The sequence below is a fragment of the Panicum virgatum genome, chromosome 1K, assembly GCF_016808335.1.
Source record: "Panicum virgatum strain AP13 chromosome 1K, P.virgatum_v5, whole genome shotgun sequence".
NCBI classification, from domain to species: Eukaryota; Viridiplantae; Streptophyta; class Magnoliopsida; order Poales; family Poaceae; genus Panicum; species Panicum virgatum.
Genome location: NC_053136.1, coordinates 5094180 through 5118394, shown reverse-complemented (window position 1 = coordinate 5118394; position 24215 = coordinate 5094180). Strand labels below are relative to the sequence as shown.

The 24215-nt window shown below is 46.1% G+C and overlaps 3 protein-coding genes across 5 annotated transcripts; 1 reads left to right on the top strand and 2 right to left on the bottom strand.

Annotated features, from left to right (window-relative positions):
- Nucleotides 1-1331: 1331 nt before the first annotated feature.
- On the bottom strand, nt 1332-7579 carry LOC120662892 (urease accessory protein F-like). The gene is made up of 2 exons (XM_039941972.1): nt 7280-7579; nt 1332-2269 (listed from the first exon to the last, which is right to left on the bottom strand). Exons 1-2 carry the CDS (start codon nt 7544-7546, stop codon nt 1748-1750), a joined length of 789 nt encoding a protein of 262 aa, XP_039797906.1. The 5' UTR covers nt 7547-7579; the 3' UTR covers nt 1332-1747.
- Nucleotides 7580-11779: 4200 nt separating this feature from the next.
- Nucleotides 11780-13593, bottom strand: LOC120662732 (urease accessory protein F-like). Of its 2 annotated transcripts, XM_039941843.1 has the most exons (3): nt 13319-13463; nt 12162-12979; nt 11780-12034 (listed from the first exon to the last, which is right to left on the bottom strand). In XM_039941843.1, exon 2 carries the CDS (start codon nt 12946-12948, stop codon nt 12169-12171), a length of 780 nt encoding a protein of 259 aa, XP_039797777.1. In that variant the 5' UTR covers nt 12949-12979; nt 13319-13463; the 3' UTR covers nt 11780-12034; nt 12162-12168. The 2 variants fall into 2 exon arrangements, with proteins under 2 accessions (XP_039797777.1, XP_039797825.1); XM_039941891.1 differs by having other exon boundaries at nt 11780-12993; nt 13319-13593.
- Nucleotides 13594-13734: 141 nt separating this feature from the next.
- LOC120662401 (cullin-associated NEDD8-dissociated protein 1-like) lies at nt 13735-24086 on the top strand. Of its 2 annotated transcripts, XR_005670228.1 has the most exons (30): nt 13735-13933; nt 15240-15325; nt 15409-15578; nt 16064-16271; nt 16793-16958; nt 17091-17220; nt 17363-17477; nt 17559-17716; nt 17814-17937; nt 18139-18189; nt 18271-18353; nt 18585-18669; nt 18742-18843; nt 18912-19010; nt 19088-19198; nt 19273-19356; nt 19444-19584; nt 20136-20228; nt 20311-20432; nt 20509-20671; nt 20768-21004; nt 21484-21732; nt 21813-21998; nt 22088-22234; nt 22336-22452; nt 22600-22768; nt 23288-23365; nt 23443-23581; nt 23715-23897; nt 23934-24086. XR_005670228.1 is itself a non-coding variant. In XM_039941579.1 (29 exons), the coding sequence occupies exons 2-29, from the start codon at nt 15290-15292 to the stop codon at nt 23809-23811; spliced, it is 3660 nt and encodes a 1219-aa protein (XP_039797513.1). In that variant the 5' UTR covers nt 13735-13933; nt 15240-15289; the 3' UTR covers nt 23812-24076. The 2 variants fall into 2 exon arrangements, 1 of the variants encoding a protein (XP_039797513.1); XM_039941579.1 differs by having other exon boundaries at nt 23715-24076.
- Nucleotides 24087-24215: the final 129 nt, after the last annotated feature.

The window sequence follows — 24215 nt, the reverse complement described above, 5'->3', positions numbered from 1 at the left end:
TCCCGCCACCCGCGGACCGCCGAGGCCCCTCCCAACGCCGCCCCCGAGGCCCCTTCCGCGGCGAGGAGACCAGCGCCACCCGCCGGGTCCCTCCCGCAAGAAGGAGGAGAGGCGGCGCGTGGCCGGCACAGGGAGCAACGGCGGGGGTACGCGGCGAGGGAGGCACGGGAGGGGAGAGAGAGGATGACAGGTGGGGCCAGTGAGCTGACATGTGGGGCCTAGCGCCATGTCAACGCCACGTCAGTGAAAACCACCTACAAAACCAGCCAGGGGGTCATTTATCCGGTTTTAAGAGTTGAACCAGCCAGGGGTCATTTATCCGGTTTTAAGAGTTGAGGGACCTTCCATTCCTGGTTTCGTAGTTGAGGGGGGACTTATTACTTTTTCTGAGGATACGATCACTGTTGGTACCACTATGGTATGTGTGATGGTTGCCTGGTCGTTAATGGACCCTTGACTGAGACTTATGGAACGGTATGTTAAGCATCATTGGAAGATGTGTATTTTGATGTGACCAATTCTTATTCACTGACGCGGTTACAATTAGTTTACGCGATACCCTGGTGGCCTCCAGAAAAGTAATGGCGTGCACAAACTATCTTGTTGATCTTGTTATGTTGAACTACTGTCTCCAACTCTAACTTTCTAGGCTTGTTATGCGATTTACTTTTTTTTTTGAACCGAAATGCGATTAACTTATTGCAGTATCGTGTTACACTTATTGTTCTGTGCATTGTTTGCTGTTACATGTTCTTAACTGTATTGGTTTGTCTGATGACAGCTGTGGGTTGTTTATATCATTTGTCACGCCGTTTTCTTAGAGTGATCTCCATCATAAGGATCGTAATAGTTGAGGATTAATCTGCTTTGGTAGAGCGATGACTGATTACTATGTTGGTAGCCCTTCCACCACTCGTGTTCTGGTGGTGTGCTTCTTGTATGGATATTTCAGCAGTTTCTGGTCTGCTTCCCTGCGAGGCCGGAGGCCGCCGGCGCCATTGCGCTCGGTTGGTTCATATGCTGCTTGTGAGAAGCAGCAGCGTAGTTTCACCTGAAGAACACACGGATGCAGCAGTTGGAAAGTGTGCGTTGCGGAAAAGAGCTACTTCAGCTTTCAGTGATACGCAGGAGATAAATTTGACAGAATAGGTCATCATGATATCTGGATGGGTTAACCATTTAACCGTGTTGATGCTGTTTTCGGTGACCATTGAATGGCGAAAAGAAAAGGGCTGGCAAATTCATAATCCGCTTGCGTTAAAGATTGGCAGAAAACGATTTGGCTAGTCCCTGATCTGCTATGCTATGTAGGAGTAATGCACACAGAAACCTGAACGAAGGTGAGGAAAAAGCATCATAAGGCCATCCAGACATCGGTTGGATGTACCACATGTTCATCTTGTTTTCTGTGACCCTGAATTGTACAAAAAGGACTTGGCAAGCCTACTCCATCTTAAAGAATAAAGATTACATATTTACAATACATATGCCCACAGAAGGATTAGGCAAAGGTTAAATGAATTGCTCATCAGGTCCCTGTATATCACTCCGCTGAAGCACTTCCTCATTCAGTTGCATCGCATTAGTCACCATTCGTCGCATAAGTTAACTGAATTCATCAGAATAATAAACCAAAGCATTACTGGCGCTTTTATCAAGAAACTGATCCATGTGGTGCCCATGTTTGAAGATCATTTGATCACGTAAAAAAGTGAGAGAAAGAGAGAAATGATAGCACACCGCACTGTCAAGAGCAAAACAGCCGGGAGAACACGTAAGCATGGCAGCCCTGCAAAGCATCAAGCAGAGGGGCAGTCTGTGATGCCTCAGTGACATCACGATCCCTCCATTTCTGCACCATTCTTTCAGCATCCGGTGCAACCTGGTGCTGCAGCACTGAAGCAGCCAGCGGTCCAATCAGATTAAGCCTAGTTGCAGCAGAGAACACATCCCTCATTGTCACAAACATGTAAGCCCGCTGCGCCATCTCGCCGTCAAATCCAACCAAACCACATATCAACCCAAAGATAGGTGCATGGTGAAATGACACGCTCTTAGAACCAAGGAATGTCCGCTGGAGATCTTGCAGTGCTTGAATCTCGGTGAAGACAGATGCCGCCACTCTCAGCAGAGCTGAACCTTGAGATGTTGACGCCTTCCTTACAACTTCGTTTGTCAATGTAGCTTCCAGCAACTGATCAATCTTGACCCATGCCGCTGTGTCAGGAGACTTGCTAGCACAGTAAACAAACGGAAGCAGAAGTGTTGGCTTTAGAACACAATAACCAGGTGAGCAACCTGCCCACCTTCCTCTCCCTCTCCTTGACTCCAAGGTAGAAGAAGAGCTGAGCTCCTCTGCACACACACAGCTCTCTGCGTTGGCTGAGAGTTAGAGACTGGAATGTGGCAAACTGAACTGCCTTTTCTCATTGCATTGCACTCATATTTATACACCATTTGCTACCTACTCTAAGGTGCTAATAACTTCTATCATTATCTGAACATTAGTGGCCTAGAGCCACAAGTCAACAAAGGCTGCAAGTCAACAAAAGCTGCTAGCAAACTGCAAACTTGCCTTGCTAGCAAACTGCAGACTTGCCTTGACTTAAACAGATAAGGGACAGCTGCAGATTAAGTCCTACATTACTTCCTCTAATCCTGCTGCTAGCCCTGGACCTCATCCATGCCGATCATCTTCCTCAATTCCGAGAACCGAAGACGCCCGAGCGACTTGGTGAGGATGTCAGCGAGTTGCCGTCCGGTGTCGACGAACTCGATGACAAGGTGCCCCCCATCGACGCAGTCCCGAAGAAAATGGAACTTCACATCGATATGTTTGCTTCGGTCGTGAAAGACGGGGTTCTTTGCCAGCGCAATGGCCGGCTGGTTGTCCACCTTGAGTGCTGGCGGGCGAGCTTCAACGCCAGTGAGCTCACCCAACAGCCGGCGCAGCCACACGACTTGGCACGCCGCGGTGGCCGCTGCAATGTACTCCGATTCACAGGTTGACAGCGCCACCACCTTCTGCTTCAGTGACTGCCAAGCCACCGGTGCGGTTCCAAGGGAGACGAGCACACCTGTGGTGCTCTTCCGTCCATCCACATCTCCAGCCATGTCCACATCGCTGAACGCCGTCAGCTGAAGCCTGCCGTGCCTGGGGAAGACGACGCCCATGTCCAGAGAGCCCTGGACGTAGCGCAGCACCCGCTTGGCCGCTGTCCAGTGGTCCTCCCGCGGGTCTTCGAGGAAGCGGCTCACATACCCGACTGCGAACGTGATGTCCGGCCGCGTATGTGTCAGCCACCGCAGCCCGCCGACGATGCTCCGGTAACGCGTTGCATCCACCCTCGCCGCCGTGCTGTTCTTTGACAGCTTGATCCGCTCCTCCATCGGCGTTGCCATGGGCTTGCAGCCCGTCATCCCGGCCTGCTCCAGCAGCTTGAGCACATAGGCGCGCTGGCCCAGCGCGATGGAGTCCCTCCTCTGCTTTACCTCGATGCCAAGGTAGTAGGAGAGTGCGCCGAGATCGCTCATCTTGAAACGAGCCGCCATCTCGCACTTGAACTCTTCAATGTCCTGCGCCCGAGCTCCGGTGACGATCAAGTCGTCCACGTACACGCCGACGATGAGCTCTTCCTTCCCCCGTCGTCGTGTGTACAGCGCATGCTCGGTGGCGCAGCGTGCGAACCCAAGCTCATCCATGGTGGTGTCGAGCTTAGCGTTCCACGCCCTGGGAGCTTGGCGCAGCCCATACAGAGCCTTCCACAGCCGGAGCACCTTGTGCTCTGCCCCCGGCACCGCGAAGCCCGGCGCCTGCTTGACGTAGACCTTCTCCTCCAGGTCGCCGTTCAAGAACGCCGATTTGACGTCGAGGTGATGGACCTGCCAGTCCTTTGCCGCCGCAAGAGCTAGCAGCAACCGCACCGACTCCATCCGAGCCACCGGTGCGAACACCTCCTCGAAATCAATCCCTTCACGCTGCACAAAACCACGGGCAACGAGCCGAGCCTTGTGCTTGACAATGGCGCCATGCTCGTCCCGCTTTACCTTATAGACCCATTTCAGGCCAATCGGCCGGCATCCCGCCGGCGGATCGACCAGCTCCCAGGTGCGGTTGTCCTCGATTGACCGCATCTCCTCCATCATGGCCTTCCGCCAGTCCGCGTCACGCTCCGCAACCGCGAACGTGGCCGGCTCCTCCGCGCTCATGAGCATGAGCTCTGGATCGGTGAGACGCGAGGCCAGCCCCGGCAGCTCTGCATCACCGATGACGTCGTCCACTCGCCAGAATCGGAGCTCCTCTCCGTCGTGGTAGGCATCCACGAACTCCGAGTAGGAGGACGGGGGGGATGCGAACTCAGGATCCGCCGCCGCTGTCGGGGTCCCCTGTTCTGGAAAAACAGGGGAGGCTGGGGACGCTGAACTCGCCGCGCCAGGACTTGGCGGAACCTCCGCCGTGCCAGGACTTGGAGGCTCCACCGCCTCCGCTTCTGGCTCCTGCGCTGCCTCTTCTGCGCCACTCCGGCGCTCGATCACCAGCTGCTCGACGACGAATTCGCCCGTCAAGCCGCCGCCGGACCCCTCTGCTTCCCCTGCCGCGGGCGTGCTCCAACTCCATGCCGCTGCCTCGTTGAAAACGACATCCCGGGACACCACCACCTTCTCCCGGGCCGGGTTGTAGAGCCGATAGGCCTTCGTCCCATCTTCATAGCCCAGGAACACCATCTTGGTGCTCCGATCTTCAAGCTTCCCAAGGCCTGGTTTGACGGTCTTCACGTGCCCGATGCAGCCGAACGTGCGTAGGTACGAGACGTTTGGCTTACGCCCATACCACGCCTGATACGGCGTCATCCCCTTCAGGGCCTTGGTCGGTGAGCGGTTCAAGATGAACACCGCCGTGCTCACCGCCTCGCCCCAGAATTCCGCCGGCATCGCCTTCGCCTTCATCATCGAGCGTGCCATCCCAACGATGGTTTGATTTCGCCGCTCGACTACGCCATTCTGCTGTGGCGAATATGGCGCCGTCAGTTGACGCGCCACTCCCTCTCCTGCGCAGTAGCTGGCGAATTCCACCGCCGTGAACTCGCCACCACGGTCGGTTCTGAGGACGCGCAGTCTCTTCCCGGAGTCCACCTCTGCCCGCGCCTTGAAGCGCCTGATGGCCTCCGCCGCCTCATCTTTGCTCGTCAGGAGCTGCAGCCACATGAACCGACGCAGTCGTCCACGAGCAGGAGGAAGTATCTCCGACCACCATGCGTCGCCGGCGTGATGGGCCCGCACAGGTCTCCGTGGACCAGCTGGAGCACCTCCTGCGCCCGGTACTTGGCCGCCTTTGGGAACGGCAGACGCCTCTGCTTCCCGGCCAGGCAGCTGTCGCAGAGCTCGTCGACGTGCTTGATCTGCGGCAGCCCGGTCACCATCTTGCCTAGGCATCCAAGCGCCTCGAAGCTCAAGTGGCCGAACCTCCCATGCCACAGCCATGGTTCCTCCGTGCACGCCGCCGCGAGACACACCGGCTGCTCCACCTTCAAATCCAGGAGATAAAGCCGGTTACGGGAACGTGTTACCTTGGCGAGAAGACGTCGTTCCCGGTCCCTGATGCTTAGTACTCCGGCCTTGATGAGCACCTCCGACCCGTGCTCATCCAGCTGCCCCATGCTCACGATGTTTGAGCGCAGCTGGGGAATGTAGTACACGTCCTGGAGTGCGCGGTGCTCGCCGTTGCGGCACCTGAAGAGAACCGTGCCCTGCCCGCGGATGATGACCCGCGAGCCATCGCCGAACTTGACCGTCCCGGTCTTGCTTTCGTCGAGGTCAGAGAAGGCGGCCCTGCTCCCCGTCATGTGGTTGCTGGCCCCAGAGTCCAGGTACCACCTCTGCTCCAGCTCGTCGCCGATCGCGCCCAGCAGCACCCGCGCCTGTGGCTCGTCAAGGTTGACGGGCTGCGGCACAGTCCTCTGCTCCGTGTCCGCCTCCTCTGCTTCGCCAGCTTCGCCATCCTTCAGCGCGCAGTACTGCGCCATCAACAGCGCGTGGTCGTCGTCGCTCTCTTCTTGAGCTAGGTGGGCCTCCTTCTTCTTCTCTTTCCGCTCCGGGCACTCCTTAGCCCAGTGCCCGATCTTGCCGCACTTGCGGCAGGCATCGAGGTCGAAGTTCTTCTTCTTTTTCCCCTTCCCGCGCGGATTCCCGCGCGCCTTGTTGCCGCCGGCATACCCGCTGCGGCTTGAGGAGTTCTCCCCAGTCCGCCGCTTCATGCGCGCGTTCCACTCCTCCTCGGTGAGCAGCAACTTGCCGCTCTCCTGCCTCCGCTCCAGCGGCGCATCAGAACGCCCTTCGGCCAGGCGAAGTCAACCGACGACGTCCTCGAGCGAGACCTGATCCAGGTCCAAGGTGGCCTCGATTGTAACCGCCATCTGGCTGTACTTGGCCGGGCACGCGCGGAGCAGCTTGCAGACGACGTCCTCCTCCTCCAACTTCTTCCCCAGCGTTGCCAACTGGCTTGCCAACGACTGGAGTCGGAGCGCAAAGTCCTCCACAGCATCGCCGTGGCGGAACTTCAGGTCGTCGAAGTCCCTGCGCAGCTGCTGCGCCTTGGCCCTCTTGGCTCGATCCGAGCCAACTCGAAATGAAGCCAGCATGTCCCATGCCTCCTTCGCCGTCTTCTTGTTGCCGATGGCCTCGTGGAACTCTGGTGGCGTGGATGACAGCAGTGCGTCCATGGCCTGGACGTCTTCATCCTCTTCTTTGGTGCCGACTTCCACGGCCGTCCAGAGCTTGCGCGCCTTGAGCCGCCACTTCATCAGCACCACCCACTCGCCATAGTTGGTGCGAGTGAGCTGCGGCCAGTCCCGCGAGCTCGTCTCCCGCACCGTCCTGATCACAACCTCCGAGACATCCTTCCCCTTGTCGCCTGCACTGGACGCCGGGGAGTTTTCGCCAGCCATCGTTCAGCCGCTAGGCTAGAACGACACCGTACGGCTCTGATGCCACTTGTTGGCTTTAGAACACAATAACCAGGTGAGCAACCTGCTCACCTTCCTCTCCCTCTCCTTGACTCCAAGGTAGAAGAAGAGCTGAGCTCCTCTGCACACACACACACAGCTCTCTGCGTTGGCTGAGAGTTAGAGACTGGAATGTGGCAAACTGAACTGCCTTTTCTCATTGCATTGCACTCATATTTATACACCATTTGCTACCTACTCTAAGGTGCTAATAACTTCTATCATTATCTGAACATTAGTGGCCTAGAGCCACAAGTCAACAAAGGCTGCAAGTCAACAAGAAGGCTGCCAGTGTTCTCCAGGACCTGGATGACAAATGACCTCAAATCTTCCTGATTGTTCATGCGAGATTGCATAGCAACTTCAAGACCGTAGGAGTGTGCGAAACCGCCAGTAGGGAGAATGGAGTCCAGTATCTGCCACTGAGTCCAATGCAGACTCTGATTCACACCCACTGCATTGGAAGGTGCTTCCTCCATTGCACAATCCACGGAGTTGACCAATCTTGATTTCTTCGGAACTGGGCCATCCGACTCCATTAGCATCAACAGAGGGTGATGGGGCCAATCTTCAGTACTGAAAAGAGAGAAAATTGTAGTTTCTAAGGTCACGGTCCCACAAATTACACAAACTCAAAAAAAAAACTGACAATTTGCACGCAAGCATCTACAAACTATCTGGAATATAGACATTTCCTACAAGCAATAGATTCGCCATTGTCTCGTTCAATGACCAGTGATCAAATCAAGAATGAGTTCGCAGCCAGGCATTCCATCAAACACCCCGGGACGCCAGTCATATAGAACAATCTGATGCACCAACTTGAGCTAGAATTGGCCAGTCATATAGAATACCCTTCCAATACAACTCGTATAAGTGGTAAATGTTGAATTTTCTTCCTAAAAATACACAAAAGAGAAACCAAACTATGTTGACCTATTGGAGACCACTCCAAGAAAATGGCATGGCAAATGATATGTACAGCTCACAGCTGTCATAAAAAAAAAACAATTAAGAGCATACGACAACAAACAATGCACACATAATAATTTTTGCAATAGCTCATCACATAAGAAGCCTAGCACGTTACACAGTAGTTCAACACATAATATAACAAGATCAACACGATAATTTGTGCCCGCTATAGCTATTCTAAAGTCCACCAGAGGGTCTCGCATATCCTTAATTATAACCGCATCATTGAATCAGATGTGGTTAAACCAAAACACATATACACCAAACAATGCTTAACAACAAACCGTAGCGAAGTCTCAGTCAGGGGTCCATTAACGACCAAGCAACTATCAGACACATCTCGGTGGTACCAACAGTGATCGTATCCTCATCAAAACTGTTGCCCCTTGGAGTAAAATCAATTCTCCGTATAGATTTACCATCACCAGTCATTGCTTCGATTATCAGCAAATCATTCACATTGACAGATACAACACGCTGCAAGTGTCGGAGAAACCCACCATCATAAGTCCTGGTACCAAGAATTTTTCTATCATAAATCACAATCCTCTTCTGGATGCTGCTGGTGTGGACAGTGATCGTTCCATCAAAATTTCCCTGCAAAACTTTAATTGCAATAGTTGCCTCCACGGCACCTGTGACAACAGCATACAACACATCCACAGTACTGAGCCTGGTAGCAAGAGACTTCCTTTCAACCTCACATTTCTCCAAGGATCGATGTGCTGTGCCCCTGATTGTTATGACTCCTTTACTGAGTTCTCTGTCCCGACCTTGATGATCCTTGATCTTCAGATCAGTCTCAACATAATTATCACCCAGCAATACAAGTCCTCGTTTTGGACCAGTCAAGATCAATGGTTCATCCTGCGAAAAGGTTTAAATGACAGGTTAGTGGCATATTTTAAAAAATATATAGTGTTGAACGAGGACAAATTTCAGCCACACAGCACACATAAGCCCTTTCTTAGATGAGGAAATATTTAATTGTTCAATGCCCAATTGGCAGAAGGATATGGACCATCTAGTTATACAGTACTTCCATGAACATACAGAAAGCCAGCCCATCACGTCTACAAGAAACAAACGCATGGCATGTATATGCTTCATTCTGAAGATACGTATTTTAGTCACATAATGATTAGAATACCATCGTCTAATATTATGATGATTAATTAGTGGTGCCTAAACCTTCAACTTCCATCTTCATATGAATTCAAACACACTTGACAACATCTGGCGGATAAATAGAAAATCAATAGGAATCAATTGCAGGTGGTATAAGGATTTTGGCTGCTTCTCCATACCAAAAAAAAGAGTGTAATATGAGGTTATGCATCAGGCATAGTAGGAAGGATAGCGTACTGCCTAGTACTAGGAAGGGGAAGTTCTACCTTTGAGTTGATGAGTTGGCAATGGTCTCTATCACGGCGGAAGATATAAATGCACTTGTGGTCGAGGCAGTCTCTCGTAATGACAGTGCCATAGACTTGGATTGGGAAGCCAACATCCAAGCTGGCTATCTTGACAGATAAGATGTTTACTGCCTCGCACGTCTCGCCTGTGTTGTTTTTGTAGACTCTGGTAAATCTCATCGGACGAAGGGGCGCTGTGGTAGGGTAGATTGGATTACTCAAATTAGTAGTTGATTGAAGGTGCAAACACAATCAAATATCAGATGTTTCCCCCGAAAGGGGAAAAAAAAGAGAATAATTTTAACCACATTTACAGCAGTTAAAAAAGAATAATTTTGACCACATTTACAACAGTTGTGTGAACTAATTTGTCACATGGAATGGACAGAAGGCGGAAGATACATACTCCGTAGGATCGATAAATTATCGTGGATCGAACCGGCGGCAGAAGATGCCGTCGAGTGCAGAATTGATGGGAACAAGGGCGACTTACACTCCTCGTCGTGGTCGAAACTTATTGTTGCCAGATCGACGAGGTATCGGTTGATGTAAAGTCCTCCCTGCTTGGGATCGAAGTCGACGATGCGAGCCCAACCTTCCTGCCGCAAACTCATCATGGTCCCCCTCCATCTTGAGGCGGCGCGCCTCCTCCAGCGCTTCCTGCTTGAGCCTCTCCGCCTCCGCCGCTCGGTCGGCCTCGGTCATCCCGGAGAAATCCGGGGTCTCATCTGTGAGCTGAGGCGTGCATACTGCCGCACCAAGAAATCTCGCTCCTCCATGAGTAAGGCCAGCTTCACCTCTCGCTCAGCCTCGGTCAGGCCTGAGAAGAATTTCTCATCCTTTGTCATCTTGTAGAGGTCCGCAGCCTTCTGCGAGATCAAGGACAGGCGCTTCCTCATCGCCTGCGCCTCCACCCAGGTAGGTGCCTTTGGCGTCACCGCTGCCTCCGCCTCCGCCATACTCGCCGACGCCGACTACGGGGAGATTGGGGAAACAAGAAGGGGAACGGCTGCCGTTTGCGACGACGAGAACCGAGTGCTTTACGCTGAATTTCCTGGACGAGGGCCTGGACAGCCCACAGAAGGATTAGGAAGCGAATCGAATCGGACGCCCCACCAAGCCCAAGCCAGCCCCCCTCACAGCCCAGGGAACAAGAATTTCTTATTTATGGCAAGGATTTGTCAAGTGGTAATGGTATATTTTTTTTTCAAAACGAACCTAATAAATAAGATATTTAATTTTCCTAACAAATAATTTAGCATAAAACATAGGGGTGGTAGCAAAACAAATTCTTCCATTAATTTGATCGTAGCAAAAAAATACCAATATATAATACAATAAATTAAAAATAGATTCCATTACATCCGACACAAGTAGTTTATATAATATAACAAGTAAAAAACAATGTATATTTATAAAACTTATAAATGTGACGTAAAGTAGAGGCGACAAGCAACAATATCATTTTAGTGGCACTCAATAGATTTTTTTTAGAGCGACTGCAACATCAGCTGCTTTATTTATCAAGCACACCTAGGACATGCAAAACATTACAAATTGCTCCACTATTTTTATTGGAACGAAAATGATTGCACTTTGTCAAATAAAAATATTAATTAATATTTTAACCTTGATGAGTAGTAGGTTTATGAAAGAGTCTCAATTGGAAGGGTATTCTTGTGCACTTGGAAGGAGAAAATATTCCCCGTAGGATCGCAATAGTTGAGGATTAATCTGCTTTGGTAGAGCGATGACTAAGAGCATGTTTGCTTCCGCTTATGCGGCGCGTTTGAGCCAAAAACACAGAATAAACCCGCCAAATGGCCGGCGTTCGACGCAGCTTCAACGTGCGGACGTGAAAGAAGTGAGCTTCCAGCCGCGTTTTGCTTATACACAGCGCGCTTACACCCGCCACGGTTCCAAACAGGGCCTAATTACTAGGTAGCCCTTGCAGCACTCGTAGAGTTCTGGTGGTATGCTTCTTGTATGAATATTTCAGCGATTTCTGGTCTGCTTCCCTGCAAGGCTGGAGGCCGCCGGCGCCATGGCGCTCGGTTGGTTCATTTGCTGCTTGTGAGAAGCAGCAGCGTGGTTTCACCTGAAGAACACACGGATGCAGCAGTTGGAAAGTGCGCGTTGCGGAAAAGAGCTACTTCAGCTTTCAGTGATACGCAGGAGATAAATTTGACAGAATAGGTCATCAAGATATCTGGATGGGTTAACCATTTAACCGTGTTGATGCTGTTTTCGGTGACCATTGAATGGCGAAAAGAAAAGGGCTGGCAAATTCATAATCCGCTTGCGTTAAAGATTGGCAGAAAACGATTTGGCGAGTCCCTGATCTGCTATGCTATGTAGGAGTAATGCATACAGAGAAGGTGAGGAAAAAGCACCATAAGGCCATCCAGACATCGGTTGGATGTATCACATATTCATCTTGTTTTCTGTGACCTTGAGTGATACAAAAAGGACTTGGCAAGCCTACTTCATCTTAAAGATTACTACAAATTTACAATACACATGCACACAGCAGGATTAGGCAAAAGTTAAATGAATTGCTCATCTAGTCCTTGTATATCACTCAGCTGAAGCATTTCCTCATTCAGTTGCATCGCATTAGTCACCATTCGCCATATAAGTTAACTGAATTCATTAGAATAATACCAAAACATTAGTGATGCTTTTATCATAAAACTAATCCATGTGGTGCCCATGTTTGAAGATCATTTGATCACGTAAAAAAGTGAGACAGAGAGAAATGATAGCACACCGCACTGTCAAGAGCAAAACAGCCGGGAGAACATGTAAGCATGACAGCCCTGCAAAGCATCAAGCAGAGGGGCAGTTTGTGATGCCTCAGTGACATCACGATCCCTCCATTTCTGCACCATCCTTTCAGCATACGGCGCAACCTGGTGCTGCAGCACTGAAGCAGCCAGCGGCCCGATCAGATTGAGCCTAGTTGCAGCAGAGAACACATCCCTCATTGTCACGAACATGTAAGCCCGTTGCGCCATCTCGCTGTTGAATCCAACAAAACCACATATCAACCCAAATATAGGTGCATGGTGAAATGACACGCTCTTAGAACCAAGGAATGTCCGCCAGAGATCCTGAAGTGCTTGAATCTCGGTGAAGACAGATGCCGCCACTCTCAGCAGAGCTGAACCTTGAGATGTTGACGCCTTCCTGACTACTTCGTTTGTCAATGTAGCTTCCAGCAACTGATCAAGCTTGACCCATGCCGCTGTATCAGGAGACTTGGTAGCACAGTAAACAAATGGAAGCAGAAGGCTGCCAGTGTTCTCCAGGACCTGGATGACAAATGACCTCAAATCTTCCTGATTGTTCACCATGCGAGATTGCATAGCAGCTTCAAGACCGTAGGAGTGTGCGAAACCGCCAGTAGGGAGAATGGAGTCCAGTATCTGCCACAGAGTCCAATGCAGACTCTGATTCACACCCACTGCATTGGAAGGTGCTTCCTCCATTGCACAATCCACGGAGTTGACCAATCTTGATTTCTTCGGAACTGGGCCATCCGACTCCATTAGCATCAACAGAGGGTGATGGGACCAGTCTTCAGTACTGAAAAGAGAAAACTGTAGTTTCTAAGGTCACGATTCCCACAAAGAACACAAAATCCAAAAAAAAACTGACAATTTGAACGCAAGCATCTACAAACTATCTGGAATCTAGACATTTCCTACAAGCAATAGATTCGCCATTGACTCGTTCAATGACGAGTGATCAAATCAAGAATGAGTTCGCAGCCAGGCATTCCATCAAACACCCCGGGACGCCAGTCATATAGCACAATCTGATGCACCAACTTGAGCTAGAATTGGCTAGCACATACGCAAAGCTTTACTGCACAGACCACAGAGAGAATCTTTGGAACCGGATGGAATAAGAATTGGCGAGTACCTCAGTTGTTTGGACAGAGATATTTGCTCCAAGAGACCAAGACGCCGAAGGTCGCCAGCAAGCGGTTGCGAGGGCTATCTCAGCTTGAGGTCTCCGGGGAACCAAAAATTCGCTGCGCCGATCCACCGGAGAGGGAGTCCCTCGAGGTCGAGGTCGAGGTCGACGGCGGAGGTTGACGCCTCCCGCGGCGGCGCCGCGAATCAGAGAGGAGAGGAGCGGAGCTGACTGCGGAGTGCGGAGAGACGCAAGAGTGTTGCTGAGCTGAGCTGTCGCTTGGGCCTGTACGTAATCCAGCCTGCCTGATCCAACCCATCCATCCTTAAACCCACACGGCCCACCAGGACTCATCAGGCTTGAAGCCCATTTGGCCCACGGCTCACCACCTTCCAAGGCTCCTCTTAAGCCCAGACCCTAGGCTCCCCGAGTCCCCCAGTGTAGCCGAGCACACTAGTAGCGCCCGCCGGCATCTTCCCACCACCGCTCCGCCGCCCGCCGGCGCCGGATCCTCGCTCCTACGCGCCGCGCGCCGAAAGCCCGCTCAACCTCCGCTCCAATTGGGTGGAGTTGAGCGGAGCGAAGATCCGTTCGGACGTGCACTGGTCTCGCCGTTCGCCGGTGAGTAACCCTAGCTCCCTCGCTTTGATGGATGCCCTCGTGCAAAGAGGGTGGTCGTCTGCTCTTCTCTGTGGAATCTAAGCGTTGCTCGGTGCAGTTAGTTGCGGATGTGAGCGCTGCGTGATGCCGTGCGCTACTAGTGTGGTTCTATCCAATCTACCAGTGTTTCGAATTTCGATCAGGTGTTCTTCACTGGTTTGCGAGATCGGCATTTGATGCTACGCATAGAAGAATACCTTTTGGTACCCTAGATGTAGTTGTAGTTGCAGTTCACTTTCCACAGATTATTTTGGGGTTTCGGTTCAAACAGAACCCCTAGACCCCCTACATTCAATTTGCCCATCCTGAGTTAGGGTGGCCGAGTCAGTTGCTGTAATTTGTATTTATTACTCCTATAGCTTATTTGTGTGGTAACTAGGAGTCCGTCGTACTCCCATGTGGTAACGCTGGGCATTGTTAGCGTAAGGTGTTACCATGATTGCTGATTGCATACGTGTGTCTATGTTAATTTTTGTTGGGTGCCGACTACAAATGGACAAGTGTCAATGTCTTGTCACTTCTGCTTCATGCATAGTATGCATATCTTCTTTGTCGCTCTCTACTGATAATATGGTTGTCGCTTCATTCATAGTTGAAGGACAGGCCTGGCACAGTGGTTAAGTCACCCCACTGGTGAGAGGAGGTCCTGGGTTCGATACGGGCTCTCTGCATTTGCAGGAGGCTTGCCTCATATGATTCCTTCCCCAGAACCCACTCACGTCGGAGTTTCCAGCACTGGGACTGCCCTTTTTTTAAGTTGCCACACTAATGTAATGATATTATTTGTACAAATAACAATACTCCGTGGCTAAAAGGCGCATAACATCGCAAATTTTCGACGAAACCTTTTCTCTGTTTACTGAGCATGATGGTGGAGTTAAATAATTGTTCTCATTAGGAGCGGTGTTTGGTTGGGCGCTGCTTCCAGCCATGCCAAAAGTTGGCTGTTGATCCTGGCCAGGTAGGTTGTTTGGATACTGGCCATGATTTGGGTTACCCTGAACCCCATGCCCAGGCTCAGCTGATTTCTGTGCCCTGCTCTGGCCGAAACATGGGTGGTCAAATCATCGGCCAAATTTTGGCCGGCGAATGCTTGAGCACAGCAGACAAGGGGCAGCATCCAAATAGCCTCTAGGGTCTTAAATTAACTTAACCATTATTCAATATCTCCTGACACTGCCAAGTGCTATATGTATACCAGAAGATGCACATTCAACAATGAACATATGTTCTTTTAGCTTGTCTGCTTACCCAATTTGTTTTCCAGTAGGACATTGGTGAATAATCTGAAGAGCGCCATTGGACAGGCTTGCCAAAATGGCAAATTTAAACATAACCAACATCTTGGAGAAGGTAACCATTTATCTAATTTGCATGAAGTTTGTTAGATTGGACATCCTTTGACTTCTAATATACTTTGTTAAATGCTCTTTCAGATGACAGGGAAGGACAAAGACTACAGATATATGGCAACATCAGATCTGCTTAGTGAATTGAATAAAGAGAGCTTCAAAGCTGATCAAGACCTTGAGCCAAAGTTAACGAGTACTGTTCTTCAACAACTGGAAGATGCTTCAGGAGATGTTTCTGGTTTAGCTGTTAAATGGTATGTTTTCTGCATTTGTTTGCTCCACCCATTCCCCTCCCTGACCACCATATATCATCTCATTAATATACGTTTTCTTTTTGGTATTTTTTTAGTTTTCTTGTATATAAAACAATAAATTTGCATTTGTCTATATTGTTTGTGGTTGGTGTGCAATCATGCATGTTAAAGATATTCCTATTGTAGATTGTCCTCTTTAAGCTTAGAATTTGGTGGCATTTTGATGTTGCTACTTAAGCCTACCCCAACTTTCTTGGGAAAAAAGGCTATGTTGTTGTTGTTGTTGTTTGATGTTGCTACTTACAGTGTTGAATTTCTCTGTGTAATATTGTGACCTTTTTGATGAAAGAACATACGTATGCTTGTTATTATGTATCCTTTTGTCATTCCTCTGTAATTGCATTGTGTAAGCACTGATTCATAGAATTTTGCTTTCAATTGTTTAAGTTTTTCCCGACAATTCTCTTGTAATCTCGTCTTTGTAGCTTGGCTCCACTTGTCAAAAAGGTTGGTGAGGACAAGGTAGTGGATATGACCAACAAACTTTGTGATAAATTGATCAATGGAAAGGAGCAGCATCGTGATACTGCTAGTATAGCCCTGAAAACAATCATTGCAGAAGTTATGACACCATCACTTGCTGAAAAGATTTTGGTTTGTATTGCCCCACAGCTCATCAAGGGTGTGAACACTGTAAGTCTACTTTGTTTCTCAAATACCAAAATTGTGCATTTCAGGCCATTGTTTTCTCAGAGCTACACAGTGAATATATTGTTGAATATCCGGAGAGTTCATTTGTCCTGTATGTCTTGCAACAAAAATGAACTCTCCGGATTATTCGTTTGGACAGCAACATAAGTATTGACATGTAATGTTGAAGCAAGTTATCTTCCGGATAGCAATTTTAACCAGCAGTGTTAACAGCAGTGCAACCTAATGGATGTGCCTTTTCAAATCTTTATTTTAAGTTGCTTTTTTAGATATAATATTTATTTTATGGTGTCCTGTGTTAATGACTGATTATCACTTGAGAAGCTTAAAAGTCTTTTCAGTTTGATTATCATAGCTAAACCACAGAAGTTTTCAAAATCTATCTGTTTAATTCAGTAATACCAGATTTTCTAGATATTAGAAATTAGATTTTAGCCACTACAATGAAGGTTGTATGATTTCCTTATTTACAGCAATAAATTTAATTCTTCATTCATTGGCAGGCAAAAGGTGCTGAAATTAAATGTGAATGCCTTGATATATTGGGGGATGTGCTTCATAGATTTGGCAACTTGATTACAAAAGATCATGAGTACATGCTCACCGCACTTTTATCCCAGTTGGGTTCTAACCAAGCAAGCGTCAGAAAAAAGTCTGTTTCTTGTATTGGTAAGTCAACACACTTCTGAATTTTCTGTATTTAGTATGCTTTTCATCTCCCGCAAATGGTTTCTGTAGGTTTTACAATCTTGCAGGTCTAGGTATATATAACCACCATTAACACTCCACTCTGTTTTGCAGCATCGCTTGCTCCAAGTTTATCAGATGATTTGTTAGCAAAGGCAACTTTGCAAGTTGTCCAATTACTGAAAAATAGAAGTGCAAAATCTGATATTACCCGGACAAATATCCAAATGATTGGTTCTCTAAGGTACATGTTTTTTTCTTAAAACTAAGCAGGCAAGGAATTCCTAATAATATTTTGTTAACTTATCTGCTATGTTAATTAGTTTACTAAATTTGCCAATCTTACCTGCAACTTGCCTTCTAACATTATGGCTTTTGACTTGCAGTCGTTCTGTAGGATACCGTTTTGGACCACATCTTGCTGAAACTGTTCCTTTGCTTATAAGCTATTGTACAAGTGCATCCGAAAATGATGAAGAGCTCCGTGAATACAGCTTGCAGGTGGGGTTCTGTTTTTACATTTTGAACATTTGTTTTGTATGACCCTTTGAATTTTCTCTATCTTTTTTTTCTGCCACACAGGCTCTCGAGAGCTTTATGCTCAGGTGCCCAAGGGATATATCACCATATTGTGAGGTCATTTTGAATCTTGCTTTGGAATATGTGAGCTATGATCCTAATTTCACTGATAGCATGGAGGAGGATACTGATGAGGAAGGCCAGGAGGAGGAGGATGATGAGTACGTCACTAGTATGCTTAATTGCTTACAGAACTACCTTATAGATATATTGGCTCGAGATCATGTAATTAATGCTTTTTCAACATGTTTACCCCAGTGAGAGTGCGAATGAGTACACAGATGATGAGGATGCGAGTTGGAAAGTCCGTAGGGCATCAGCAAAGTGCCTATCTGCAATCATAGTATCTCGTCCTGAAATGTTATCGAAGCTGTATCTGGAGGTTTGTTGACATAATTAAACCTACATGTGATGAATTGGCAAATTTCGTTTTCTATGAAGCATCTTCATATATGCACTGTTGTTACAATGATTTTGAGATGTTTATGAGTTTTTTTTTTACAAATTTACAAGTTTGATAATATGTCTTGGATACTATCAATTTTGCCTGCGTTTAATTTGACAAGTATTTTATTTTCTGCAGGCTTGCCCCAAGTTAATTGAACGGTTTAGGGAAAGAGAGGAGAATGTAAAGGTAAATACAAGACATCTAATTGGTATATAAAACCCGAGTAGTCTTAGTTGCCAAATCTTATGAAGCTTCCATTTATTCTAGATGGACATCTTCAACACCTTCATTGAGTTGTTACGCCAAACTGGTAATGTAACAAAAGGACAAGGTGACATCGATGAGTCGAGGTGAGGTTGTTTTTCTGTTTTTGTTTTATAGCATTTTGTCAGCTCCTCATCAATTCCACTGTACTTAGAATATCTTGTGAATTCATTCTGATTAGTACTTTGAACGGTCTGTTATTATTCTGGTTAGTAGATGTGTATACGTGTTTTCTTTGTTTTATGCTTTGCCAAAAAAGTATGCATTTACACTGCTCTATGGTCTGTCCCTGTGCATCAATCTGTTCTTATTTGCAGTCCTCGGTGGTTGCTGAAACAAGAGGTGCCAAAAGTTGTCAAGTCTATCAACAGGCAGTTACGTGAAAAATCAATCAAGACAAAGGTTTGTTCTTCAACTATCCTGTGACTTATGGTTTTGGGATGATGAATCTGATCATATCGCCAACATTTTCAGGTTGGGGCATTTTCAGTATTGAAGGAGCTTGTTGTTGTACTACCTGACTGTCTTGCTGATCATTTTGGCTCACTTGTTCCTGGGATTGAGAAGGCTTTGAATGTTAGTGTCTTTCATTCACTTAGAAAGTTGTTGTGAAAACACATGCTAACTTTTCATTAATTTGACAGGATAAATCTTCTACCTCCAACCTGAAGATTGAAGCCCTTGTATTTACAAGGCTTGTTATGGCTTCACATTCTCCATCTGTGTTTCATCCATACATCAAGGTACAGTTGCTTTTATTAGTATACAATAATACTTAAACACAGTCAGAGTGGTTGCTGATTGCAGATCAAATTTTCAGGCACTTTCTGCCCCAATATTATCAGCAATTGGAGATAGATATTATAAAGTCACTGCTGAGGCTTTGCGGGTGTGCGGAGAACTAGTCCGTGTCCTTCGTCCAAATCTTGAGGTTAATCTTGTATTCCTTGCTATGCAGACATGAAGGGCTCTGTTTTTTTTAATGTTTGTTATTTTGTGATGCAGGCAAGCGCTGTGGATTTCAAGCCATATATTGGTCCAATCTATAACGCTATACTGGGACGCTTGGCTAATCAAGATCAGGATCAGGTTTGGCAGAATTCCATATCCTCCTCCGTTCTAGTGTGTTTTTGTGGTGCATCAGCATCCACTTATGCAAATTTTATGTTCTCCCAGGAGGTTAAAGAGTGTGCCATATCATGCATGAGTCTGGTGGTCTCCACTTTTGGTGATGGCCTTCAAAGAGAATTACCAGCTTGCCTTCCCATACTCGTTGATAGGATGGGTAATGAAATAACAAGACTTACAGCTGTCAAGGTAAGTTATTGACTGCTTGTATAGGATTCAAACTTTCAGATTCAACATCGCGGAATGCTAGTTTATGGTATTTATATAATGTTAAAGCTCATATGCTGAAACACTGGTTTGAGAATTGTATAACAGAGAAAAATTAGTTAGTTATACATTCATCCATAGTGTATCAACGTATTCTGGTCAATCATGCAAGAATACATGCAAATGTTCTGATCTGTCCTTGAGTCTTGACATCTGCAGGGAAGAGAAATTGTTCCACAGTGGCTATGTTTCTTTAGTTAATTATTGCTGTAGTAAAGTTAATTTACTTCTTTTTGTTTGGATCTGAGTACACTATTTATATTTTGTACCTTATTTCATCCACTGCTTGATGCCCACGTGTCGGAATTTACTGTCTATTCTTTACCTGTTTCCTTTTTCGTGAACCATTTAAGTGATAAGACTTGATATTGTTTCCCTTAGGTGTTTTATTGTGGTACTTAAACTGTTTGTAACACTACAGGCATTTCAGTTATTGCAAATTCACCCCGTCATAATTGTTTGTATCTTTACAGGCATTTTCAGTTATTGCAAATTCACCTCTTCGTATTGATCTCTCGTGTGTCCTGGATCATGTTGTTTCCGAGCTCACAGCTTTCCTTCGTAAGGTGACATTACTTTTACGAACCTTTACTACCTTGTTTTTATTTATTTTTCCCCTCAATACCATTAGCTTTCCTTATGTAACAGGCCAACAGAGCTCTTAGGCAGGCAACATTGGGAACACTAAATTCTTTGGTTGTCACATATGGTGGTCAAATTGGCTCTTCTTCATATGAGACAATAATTGCTGAACTTTCTACCCTCATAAGGTTTGCTTTCTACCTTTCTTTATGCTGCGTATGCCCTGCCATGACAACTGACATTGACTTGTTTTAATTGTGGCAGTGACATGGATTTGCATATGACAGCTCTTGCATTAGAACTTTGTTGCACAATAATGGTTGACAGAAAATCCATTCAAAATGTTGGTTTAGCTGTGAGAAACAAGGTTTTGCCTCAGGCACTTATTTTGATCAGGAGTGCCCTTTTGCAAGGGCAAGCACTGCAGGTAACCCACCCCAACCCCACAACCACCACCACCAGCATCAGACTTGAACATTTGGTTTCCTTTTAGGTGGCTACTTACATATGATGTTATTTACAGGCTCTTCAGAGATTTTTTGCTTCGCTAGTCCAATCTGCAAATACTAGCTTCGATGCTTTGTTGGATTCCCTTATTTCTGCTGCTAAACCGTCACAGTCAGGTGGTCTTGCCAAGCAAGCACTGTCTTCCATTGCTAAGTGTGTTGCTGTTCTCTGCTTAGCAGCTGGTGACCAGAAGTGTGCGGCTACAATTGAAATGCTTAAAGGCATTTTAAAAGATGACAGCGCTTCTAACTCTGTAAGTTTTTCTTGCTCCTGATAAAGGGGATTTATTCCTTGTTCTGCAGATTTACACGTTTTCATCCATTTTAGTGTAAAAATGTGGTAGTTGTATCCATAGGTGGACAGCACGATGCCATTTGTCAATTGTGATACAGATGCCTTCTATTTGTTTCGAAAATTGCTGGATGCTAAGTTGCTGCCGTGACGTATCTTTGTTTCTTTAAGGTCAAAAACAATCTTTGTAACATAAAGTATCAGCAAATTCTTGCTGGTTATCTGCTGGCGGTCGTTCTTACTCCTTTATTTGGTAGTAGGAAAATTCATAAAAAAACTTTGGTAGCAGTGCATTAACCGTTATGAACATTACTGCATTATAGACATTAGAATTCTTGATGGGCATCATTAAATTATTATTTGTGTATGTTGATTGCATGGTTTTGTGAATGTAATTAATGGTGTTTCTCATCTGCTAATTTTGCATGATCTTCATCTCAGGCTAAACAGCATATGGCCTTGCTATGTTTGGGAGAAATTGGAAGGAGGAAGGACCTCAGTAATCATGTTCATATTGAGAACATTGTCATTGAATCATTTCAATCACCTTTTGAGGAGATTAAATCTGCAGCGTCCTATGCACTTGGAAACATTGCTGTTGGCAACCTCTCCAAGTATTTGCCATTTATTTTGGATCAGATTGACAATCAACAGAAGAAGCAATATCTGTTGCTTCATTCGCTTAAAGAGGTTGGTTGCTATTGGAATTCAGACTCTAAGACCCAACTAACTGCTGTTTAACGTGTGTGCTCATATTTAAAACCTGTCAGGTAATCGTGCGGCAAACTGTTGATCATAATGGCCAGAGCGAGCTCCAGGATTCAAACATTGAGAAGATATTGGCATTGCTCTTTAATCACTGCGAAAGTGAAGAGGAGGGAGTTCGGAATGTTGTTGCAGAGTGTTTAGGAAAGATCGCACTGATCGAACCAAAAAAATTAATCCCTGCGTTGAAGGTGTAACATGGATAGCAAAGCTATTATTCATTTTGAAGTTAGTTTGCTTTGATAGCTTAATGGGTTCTCTCTTTTTTTTTGGTGCTTAGGTGCGCACATCTAGCCCAGCTGCGAACACAAGAGCTACGGTTGCCATTGCTATCAAATATTCAATTGTTGAACGGCCTGAAAAAATAGACGAAATCATGTACTCTGAGATATCTACTTTCCTGATGTTGATTAAAGACAGTGATAGGGTAATGATACTTCTTTACATAATCATTAACCATTATACAGTGATGTTGGCAAGATGGTGAACTCATTGTTTCATTTTGCATGTTCTGTTTCCAATTCACAGCATGTGAGGCGAGCAGCGGTTCTGGCTTTGAGCACGGCTGCCCACAACAAGCCAAATTTGATTAAAGGTCTTCTTCCAGAATTATTACCTCTTTTGTATGACCAAACTGTTATAAAGGTATTTTTCTTACTTGATAGTTATATTTATATTGTTTGAGCTCTTCTTAACAGAGGAAGTTGCATCATAAATTCATAATATGCATTCCACTTCAAGATGTTAACCTGTATCATCCATCCTGAAAGTAATGATGTCCTTTCTTTGCAGCAAGAATTGGTCAGGACAGTTGATCTTGGGCCTTTCAAGCATGTTGTAGATGATGGTCTTGAACTTAGGAAAGCTGCCTTTGAATGTGTGGACACGTTGCTGGACAGTTGTCTTGATCAAATGAATCCATCATCCTTTATTGTACCTTTCCTCCTATCTGGCTTAGGTGGTAAGTATGGTTTGTCACTTTAGCCACAACTGCATTTTGAATCCAAAGTCAACCTATTGGTGTAGTTCTGGAATTAATAGACATGCCTTGTCAGGTGTGGTGTGATACCATTATTTGTCTTTCAAGTTTTGTCGTTTGTTACTTTTACCAGTATGATAGAAGGAACAACTTGAGTGTTATTGGATTTACTTGTTTCGTTTGTATGGGATATAAATATAACTGGCCTTATTTCAAAACTTGAATCTAACAATGAATCAAATACTTTCTTGTAATTATGCAATAGACAGGCACCTTTTAGGTAACAAGTGATCCAGAAAAATTCAGGAAAGGTCATTATTTTACAGGCACCTTTTGTGCTTATTTTCAGTTTAAACATTTAACCTGCACGTTAAGCATGTTATGGTGTGATCATCAACATATATTGGAATTTATTAACGGAATTTCTTTGGCTTTGTTTTTCTCAACATGAGCTGTCAATTGCAATTCTTTTAGTGATGCTTATTCTAATGCTTACTGCAGATCATTATGACGTAAAAATGCCTTGCCATTTGATTCTCTCGAAGCTAGCAGACAAGTGCCCTTCTGCTGTTCTTGCAGGTCTGTTGTAATTTATATCCTAGTGGTTTTTTGCATGTTGCAGCTGCTCTTCTGATACTGTTGATCTGCCATTTCAGTTTTGGACTCCATAGTGGAACCCATTGAGAAAACTATTAGTCACAAACCCAAGGGTGATGCAGTGAAGCAGGAGGTTGATCGGAACGAAGACATGATTCGCAGTGCTCTTCGAGCCATATCTTCTTTGAGCCGCATAAGGTCAAGTCTTGATTCGATCCTGTCATTCTATCTTTATCCTTAGCTTTTATTTATTGTTTTCTCTCCAACATTCTCTAAGCCTTCAATTTTCACATCTTACCATTTAAAAAATCATTTATGTTATGTTGTGCAGTGGCAGCGACTACAGTATGCGTTTCAAGAATCTGATGAACAAGATTGTGTCTACTCCTGCACTCGCCGAGAAGTACAATTCGGTGCGCAGTGAATGAAATCTGGATTATGTATATGGTAGAAATTAGGTTAAACTTAAAGTGGTACATGCTTTCTCCTTTCCGTAAATTCTTCTTCCTGGGGTAGCATCAGCTGGGATGTTTATACATTACTTTGCCCCTTCCTGCCTGATTGCGAGGGTTTCTGAGAACCTGCAAGCGAAGTTCTGATACCGGTGGTTGTCTTTTTGAATGCTGGGCATTGTACCTGTACAAAATCTGGTGGTTATTCAGTAGAAATGAGACTAGATATTTTACTAGCTTCTTTTGAGGCATTTGCTTGTGAAACTTTAGTTGCGTCTAGGGCGCTGGCACCGTTGTTGCTTGGCACATCTGGTTGGTCTGAGGCTTTGCTTTGCAGATTTTAGCATAATCTGGATTCGAAGCAAACTTGCTCTCGGCAG

Coding starts and splice junctions, on each gene's coding strand:
- LOC120662892 (XM_039941972.1), bottom strand. CDS start 7,546: ATGCTAATGGAGTCGGATGGCCCAGTTCCGAAGAAATCAAGATTGGTC. Junction 2,270..7,279: donor AGAACACTGGCAGCCTTCTT/GTTGACTTGCAG, acceptor TGTGTTCTAAAG/CCAACACTTCTGCTTCCGTT.
- LOC120662732 (XM_039941891.1), bottom strand. CDS start 12,948: ATGCTAATGGAGTCGGATGGCCCAGTTCCGAAGAAATCAAGATTGGTC.
- LOC120662401 (XM_039941579.1), top strand. CDS start 15,290: ATGGCAAATTTAAACATAACCAACATCTTGGAGAAG. Junction 17,717..17,813: donor CAGGAGGAGGAGGATGATGA/GTACGTCACTAG, acceptor TGTTTACCCCAG/TGAGAGTGCGAATGAGTACA. Junction 18,190..18,270: donor AAAGAGAGGAGAATGTAAAG/GTAAATACAAGA, acceptor CATTTATTCTAG/ATGGACATCTTCAACACCTT.